This window comes from Prionailurus bengalensis, chromosome A3 (assembly GCF_016509475.1).
Source record: "Prionailurus bengalensis isolate Pbe53 chromosome A3, Fcat_Pben_1.1_paternal_pri, whole genome shotgun sequence".
In the NCBI taxonomy this organism is placed as follows: Eukaryota; Metazoa; Chordata; class Mammalia; order Carnivora; family Felidae; genus Prionailurus; species Prionailurus bengalensis.
In genome coordinates, this window is record NC_057354.1 from 26427970 (window position 1) to 26436323 (window position 8354).

Consider the following 8354-nt stretch of genomic DNA (forward strand, 5'->3'; position numbering starts at 1 on the left):
CCCTGCAGCTTCCAGGAGTCTGCGGAGGCACCCCTGCCCCCTACCTGTCCCCTGCAGCCCTCTGGCCAACAACAGGGGAGGCCACCACCTGCTTGGCTGCTGTTTCCAGCAAGTCACAGCCCTGCTTCTTCCTCCTGCATTTCATTTGAACAGACTTAGCTGCTCCCTTGACTCTCAATTCCAAGGACGGTCCTTAGCAAGCCAGTTCCAAGGACCTGCTTCTTGATGTCCACGTGCTCCGGTCAAAGAGGAAGCAGCCCGTGGGACAGGTGCCCCCCACCCCCCGCCTCGGGTTGCACCAGCTTCCTTTAGCAGCAGGTCCCACTTCCAGTGTCAACCAGCAGGTCACTTCCAGGCACGACGTCTCCATAGACTGGAGCTTGTCCCATCTCTCTCTGCAGCAGCATAAAAAGTGCCACTGCAGATGCAGTAATGAGTGAAGCTGGCCGTCAGAACCCACGGGGTAGTGGGGAAATGGCTGATAGCCAAGGACAGCCTCACACGCCTACCTGCCAGGGTGAGACCACCCGGGATGGAGGGTGGGTAGGCAGGAGCAGGGAGACGGCCCCCCGAGGAGGCTCCAGGTATGCTCCTCCTCCTCCTCCTCCTCGCTCAACACCTCTCAAGAATGCTTTTCAACTCCCAGGAGCCTCCACATCTCCTGGGAGCCCGTTCAGAAAGCTGCCCCCCCCCCCCCCAACCTGTCTGGAAGCCCTTTCCCAGTGGGCCTGGCAGCTCACGGCCACGCGGAGTGTTTCCCAGGCAGGGCTCAGCCTCCCAGCAGCCTCCTCCTGTTCCGAGGCTCAGGGACGTTGAGTTGCCTGCAGAGTGGCAGAGCAGGCCTTGCATTCAGGCACCCGTGGAGTGGCCTGGGAAAGGCAGAGAGGAGACAGGGCCTGGTGGCCCCTGCCTCACATCCTCCCGTCTGTTTCAGAAAACCTCCCGTCTGTTTCGGCAAACCTTTTTTGCCGCCACTGTTTGGAGGGTGAAGGGGCCTTCTCCAGATAGCACCCCTAGGTCCTGTCCCGACCACTCCGACCCTCGCACACCTGCCCCACAGTGTGGACTTTCCCCCTGCTCAGGCACAGAACACCTCCTCAGAGGAAGGGGGATTCTGCGGCTCCTCGGAAACAGGCTTAGCACCCACAGCACCTTCCTCCACATGACACTCCGTGCCAGGCACCCTGCCCCCGCAAGGCACCGTCACCATCTGCCCGGGCTGGCCTCAACCTCTCCCACAGCCAAGCAGGGCACCCGGCCTTCTCCACCTGGACAGAAGTCCCACCCCGGTCTGAGCACCCGCACGGCTCCACTCTGGACTCCAGGGCTTTCCACACACCCGTGCCTCTCAGGGTGTCGGGTGCCTGCTGCAAGGTGCTTACTACCCTCTCCCGGACAGCCTCCCGGTGCGGGGAGGAACAGCACACCTCTCCGGCGCATGCAGACGCTGATAGCCCACCGCCGTTCTCCCAGGGGCAGCTCTGCTTCACCACAGTGCAGAGAGGCAGGGCAGTTCTTTGCCTTGAGGCCTCCCCCTCACCCGGCTGCCAGAGCTGGGATATGTGCACAGTAGAGGAGTGCTGTCCGCCTGAGGGTCCCCAGAGAGCCGTGCAGGTGGGAGCCCGGGGCCGGGGAGCGAGGGTCAGAGCCCCACGCAGGCTGATGTAAAGCCCGTGCCCCCACCACGTCCCACCCTGCCCTAAAGGCAGAGCCGAGGGCCCACATTCACCATGTGATCTCTGGCAAACCTCGACCTCCACGTCTCTGCTTCCCCCCCCCCCCCACACGTCACCGACGAGCTCCCCTTCCTTGAGGATCGCCCTGAGGGTTAACAGAGAAGCCCACGTTTCGTCTGCTGGCACCAGGCCCCATTCCGGGCACTGGCATACACCCGTCAAGAGGCCCAAGTGCCTGAGTCACAGCAAGCCCCCAAGACAACACAGAGTGATGGCCTCCGGTGCCATGGGAGGTGTCCCCTCCACTCCTCACCCACACTCTCCCCTCTGCAGGGCCCACCGACCTCAGCATGAAAGGCGGGGCCGCCAACGCCTCCAGCACGCCCACACCCACGCCCTCCAGCAACAGCACCAGCAGGACCATGCCCACCGCCCAGCTCAGCCCCACGGAGATCAGCGCTGTGCGGCAGCTCATCGCCGGCTACCGAGAGTCCGCGGCCTTCCTGCTGCGCTCCGCGGACGAACTGGAAAACCTCATTTTACAGCAGAACTGACCCGCGGCACCTGAAGCGCACTACCCTAGGGAAGGAGGACGGCCCGGCCCGGCCTCCTGCCTCACCACTTGGTACATTTTGGTTTTTGAAAGAGGTGGGATCCAAAAGAGCGGTTTCTAGCCACACGCCAAGCACCTGCGACTTTGGGCACAAGGACACTTTTTTTTGGAATCTCACCACACGGGTGCTCTGACCTGCTTGGAAGAGGCCATGGGGCAGCTTTGGAAGGGCTGGGGCTCCCCTGACGAGGCGCTGGGGACGCAGCTCTATTTAGAATCATCTTCGTGGACCCTGATGTTAGAATCCCACCCCCAGATAATTACCTTTCAAGTCTTAGGTGAGCAGAATTGCATATTTATTGAGAAAAACAAAGTGGACCCTTTCTTCCTCCCCCCTTAGTAATTTATTTTTCTGAAAATGGATTCTTTTGTGTTTGTACAGATTGCCAGTCTGTGTCTGTCTGATCAGAAGGATGTATCCCTGTGACCTAACATTCCATATCACTACACTGGCGCGGGCTGGGGGACAGCAGGGCGGGGTGAGGTGGGGCAGGTGCCGGGCTGGCTGTCCCCTTGAGCACCCGGCACAGCCAAGCCGGAGGACCTCGCCCACACCCAATGCAAAGCAAAGGCAAAAATGGCTCCCCCACCCCCACCCCACAGAAGCCCCCGTCACACGGTCACCTGTGTTCTACCTCACACTCCAGCGTGGGCTTTTTCCAGGATGTGCCCTGAGCCTGTTCTGAATGGCTATCTATCGCCCAACTCCCCCACACCATGTGTCCGCCTGGGAGGTAAGTCCAGAGGGGTGGCCAGGAGCTAGAGCCCAGAGAGGGCTTGGACCCTCATGAGCAGCAGCTCGCGGGCACCTGCCCCCAGGGAGCCAGGTCTGAACACTTCTCCACACAGGCCCAGAGCCCTCAGACACCTGCCAGGAAGGGCCTGTTTCTTCAGGGTGAGCCCTCAGCTGTCAGGTAGCCACCAAACAGGAAAAAGCAGCTGCGAGCCCCTGGTTGGACTTGGCAGCTCCCATCCTCCATCCCCGTGGTTGGAGTAAAGGAACCATCAGAAGTGGAGAAGCCACTTGGGTTCACCTAGGACACACCCTTCTCGTCAAGGGGCCAGTCCTAGAAGAAACCTGTAATCCCTGGAGTGTGAAAAAGGACAAAAAGAAAAGGCTGGCCCGGTTTCCTTCCTCCCCGATAGGCACTTCTTCTTGCTCAGTGCAATACCTACCAGTGCTGCTAAAACCAGGGATTCACCCAGACCTCAGAAGGCCCAAGGGGCCTCTCCATGCAACACTCCGTAGCCATGACAGCAGCTCTCCGCTGCTTGCCCCTGCCCAGAGCCGGCAGAAGCCCTCTGTTGCCTTTCCTCCCTCAGAGCAGAGAGGCCCCAGGGGAGCCAGGGCTGCGTGGACCCTAGGACGGCCACAGAGAGCCACTCGACCCCAGAGCAGGCGCCCCTTCCCAAACCAGCTTTCTGCAGCCAACCGCCTCCTGGCACCAGCGGCAGACCACCCTCAGGAGCGCCAGGGAGGGGCTCCAGCGTGGAGGCCCCAACCCGCCTCGGATCCAGGCCCGAGCTGCGGGCCCTGGATCCGGAACCCTGAAAGGTAGGGTGCCCCGCGCCCCGCCCCTTGCTTACTTCCAGCCCCCAGCAGTTCAGGGTGGTCTTTTCTCTCTCAAGTGGCCTCCAACGCCCTACCCAGCCACAGCACCTCTGCCTTCCATCGGACCCATCCCCCGGCCTCCGGTCAGGGCCAGGACACCCGAGACTCCCCCTTAGCACAGCACAAGCTCCAGTGCCCGAGGCCTGTCCCCCAACCCGGCCACCCACATGTCCAGCCCCACCTGCTCAGTGCTACTCCCGGTTCAATTTGTGTAAATATTTATTTTTGTGAACAAACAATACTACAAAGTAATCAGCAGGTCTTTTGCAAAACGTTCCCCCAGGCAATTTGCGAAAATCCTAAAGTTGAAAACTGGCAGAGACAATCGCCGCCTTAGAATTCTTGATACCAACTGCGTGTCATTTCCCCTCCCGGAGGCAGGACCCAAGCCAGGCACCGTGCGAGCGCTTCTCTCACAGACAGGAGAGAGGCAGGCTGGGAGGGGCTGCGGCCGCCACCCACACGCAAGGGATTAGAGCTAAAGATCAGCATAAGCTCCAGTTGGAAGTTGGCTCTCCTCAGCCGGCCACCTCGGCCTGCCTTAGCACTGGGCAAGAGCGCAGGCACACTCGTGTGAGAGGAAGGCCCCGGGTGCTCGTGGTGAAGGCCCGCCGGGGCTCCCCGCGGCCCCTCCGGGACAGTGGATTCTGTCGCGGTGACCCCACCGCTTGGGTGGGCCCCTCTGTGAAGCTATGCCTGAAGCCCTGGTCATGGCAAAATCAGGAGCAAGTCACTGTGTGGAAACAGGACTCCATTAGCTAGTTCAGTCAGGGACCTTGTTCTGTTTTGCGTTTGTTTTTCAAAGATGCAGCTTCAACCCCTCCCCACTCCTGACTTGGAGGGCACCAAAGAGCTGGTTCGGCTGGACCTAGCTCACTGCCGTCCCTGCCGTCCCACCCGCCCCCCCGCACCCTCACCCTCACCCCAGGGACTGCCTTCTCCTAAAGGGAGCTTCCAAGGCCCTGCCCCGCAGCCATTTGAAATTCTGAAGGAGGGCCTCGGGGCCGCAGATTCATCATGGGGGATCCTAAGCCAGAAGGTAACTCAAGAGTTAGAATACACCAATTCCTGAGTCTTTGCAGGGGGCTAATCCCAGCAGAAGAGTAGAATCAGGAGAAATGGGAATTTGGTCTTAGTGGTGGATAACTAGACGACCAGTAATGGTGTGACCCATCTGAAATTCATTTTACCATCACCTCCAGGACAGTTTATACCCAAGGGCAGTGTTGAGGGGGAGAGGGACCGAAGGGGGTGAGCAGGGTTTTCAAGGATTTCAAACAGGTGGAACCCGGCCATCCCTATTCCCAAGGGCCACTTACGACTCCAGGGGTGGTTACAGGATTAACTACCAGTTCATTTTCAAAATGCTGCTTTGAACTCAGAGGGTTGATACTTTTAATTTGTAATTTTTTGTAAAACTTTTTACAAGATAGTAAAGTATTTCACCAGAATACCAGTTTCAATCCGTCCATGGTCTGATTTTTATATAATTTAGTGGTGCTTTAGAAACTTTGTTTTTGTTGTTTCTGAGCTAAACAGCTCAATCCTTTTTCGCCTGTATCTACCTAAGACCAATGTGAACCTTTGTATTTTTGCTCCTAATTTTGGACTCAGTGAAAGTGTACTGTTTACATGTACAGATGCCCCCGTCCCTGTGTGTTCCGCAAGACTCGCTCTTGAGGAGGAAGGGGCACCTCACTAAGCTCATCTGCTTAGCAAAGCCACAAAAACCTCTCACTTTTTACCTGTGTTTCCACCTAAAAACAAAAGCAAAAACCCTACGCCACATAGAACTCAGATTTGCTGAAAAATACTTTTCTAAGCTCAGAAAAATCTCCGTGCGTCAGATGGCCCACAGGCCTCTGTCACGTGGTCCATTGAGGAGCAGGGGTCAGAGCAGACACTTCCCAGGGGCTGCCGGCAGGGGCACCTGCGTGGCCTCTCGGAGAGCGCGAGCAGGACTTGACTGCAGGGCTGTGGGCCGGTGTAGTTCTTCCAGCAGCCCGGGAAGCGGGGAGGTCAAGATGACCCTTGTGACCTTCAGGGTCAAGCCGCCCAGGATTCAGGGACGACCCAAGAGGCTGTCAATCCTCTGGCATAATTTAGACATGTTTCGGAAGAGCGCAAGTTCCCCATCCGAGATGAGGTTTTAGGACTTGCCAGTGCAGATGGTACAAACATTTCTTCAGGGTTCCCCTGGAGGCAGCTTGTTCGCGAGGCATCACCCTCTGAGGAGGGGCAGGGGGCTCCAGACGGTAAGCATATGGCACTTGAGACAAACAGCGGGCGGCACCAACTTTTAAAGGTGACTCTTTACTACTAAATCAATGGCTACACCTCTAAATTATATTTTTACAGATATGCACCTATGCAACTTAACGTGGCTCTTCTAAGCAGGTGAGGACTTCCTCCTCAACGCTCTATAAAAATTATTTGTGTTCTATATAGTGAGTTTTTTCCAGTAAATGTGGCTTAATATTTTAATTCTTAGACTGTGTCTTCTTTATGTGATGCAACTAAGTTCTGTTTTGTTTGTGGAATGACTAGCACAGGCCAAGTCCCTCTCCCTCACTTAACAAAAGACCAATGAGCTGTTAATCGAGCTGTTATCTCCATGGTATTACTTGCTAAATGCACTGATTTCATAAGTATGTGGAATCCCTTTTCCTTTGAATCTGTATATCATATATAAGACTGAATCTACTTAATAAACACTGAATAACAAATCAGGCGCTTCATTCCCACCGTGTCCTCTCAACAGCCCTGCCAGCCGACTCTCTCCCGCAAATCTAGTTCGGCACCGACAGACATGCCCTTCTGCTAGGAGACCACCTTTTCCCGGCCCACGCCCTAGCCCACCACTGCAGGCCCTCAGTCAACTGTTCTCGAACAAATAATCCTGTCATTTCAACAGCTAGCCCGTCAGAAAGAGAAGGAAACGAACCTTACTGGTACTCATGAGGTGTCAGGTGCGGGAGGCACCTTCCCGGGGGTGCACACCAGTCACCCAGCAAGGTCCCTCACATGCGGCCTCTGCCCTAGCCCCAGCACGCAGCTCTTCGCCGGCCGAGACCAAACTCACACGGATTGGCCCCGCTAAGTGCTGGCTTGGAAAACTGAGGAAACACCATCCCTGATCCTGAACCTTCTGCACTTGACGTCTGACTCGACCCCAAACTCCCAATCCCACCTTAAGGGAAAAGGGCAGTTTACCTGTGCGCAGTCTTTTTTTTCATCCTACATAGATCATTTAGGCTAACCCTGGAGGAAAACTTGCAGGAATATGGCTTGGGGCTAACCTGTCATGAGTTCTTAAAAAAATTCTGAATTACAAGCGTTAAGTGTCAGTTTTACTGTTATAATGTGTGTGTGTGTACGTACAGACACAGACACACGTGACAGTTTTTAAAACATTTATATTTTGTAATGGTAGAAGAATCTTGAAAGCTGAATCTGTATAAAACCCAAATATATAAAATACATTAAAAAGGGGGGGGGCACCTGGGTGGCTCAGTCGATTAAGCATCCAACCCTGGATTTCACCTCAGGTCACGAGCTCACGGTTGTGAGATCAAGCCCCATGTCGGGCTCTGTGCCGAATGTGGAGCCTGCGTAAGGTTCTCTCTCTCCCTCTGCCCTTCCCCCACTTGTGCTCTCTCTCTCTCTCTCTCTCAAAAAAAAAAAAAAAAAAGATGAAAAGAGAGGGGGCAATAGTTGAAAGACACTGCACCCAGGGAACCCCGTCTGTTCATAAGGGCGATTGTTCACAAGGACGGCAGGGACGGTGAAAGCCAAAGACAGCAGCTAGGTGCCCCTCTTCACACAACGAAGGGACCAACGGCGGCAATGCCTCAGTGATACCATGAAAACCCCTGTCCTACCAAAACTACCACTGCTGAGAATCACCAAGGGACCCGAAACCCCCACAACCTGGGATGGCATACCCTGGGCCCAGGCCCACTGCACGCAGACCACGCACGCAGACCAGGAAAGCGCTTACCTCCGGATGAAGTGCCACACAGCTCCACAGGACGGCGGCACGGAGATCGAGGAGACATCGTCACTCAAGGACGGAGAAGCGTTGCTTGATCCCAGCCTGGCTTCTTTAATTGGGGCCCCAGGACCACTGTTGTTAACAGCGTACAGGACAACGTCAAATAGGAAATGCCCCCACAGAACAGTGAATTAAAATTTACTCAATGACAGAACAAGCAACCCTCCCTTTACTCAGGGAAGGGGAGCAAAGGGGAGAACAGGCACAGAAGTGCATTTTAAAAGTAACTATGATGCACCGGGGAAGCCCAGTTTACAAGAAACCCAAGAATCCTTTGCAAAGTCCTCTCTCCCCTCCCTGATCTTTTGTATCAACCCAGATTTTATTCGGGTTCCCGGCAGTCAAGGGGCTCCTAAATGAGGGGTCCCCAGCTGCCTGAGGAGCCGATGGGCCCTATGA

General features: G+C 55.8%; 1 protein-coding gene across 4 annotated transcripts in view; it reads left to right on the forward strand.

Annotated features, from left to right (window-relative positions):
* Positions 1–6631, forward strand: part of NOL4L (nucleolar protein 4 like) — a 127512-nt gene extending 120881 nt beyond the window's left edge. For all 4 annotated transcript variants that reach the window (XM_043602605.1, XM_043602607.1, XM_043602608.1 and 1 more), the window contains one exon: positions 2010–6631. In XM_043602605.1, coding sequence (XP_043458540.1) covers positions 2010–2230 — 221 coding nt within the window. In that variant the 3' untranslated portion in view covers positions 2231–6631. The remainder of the gene's footprint in view (positions 1–2009) is intronic.
* Positions 6632–8354: the final 1723 nt, after the last annotated feature.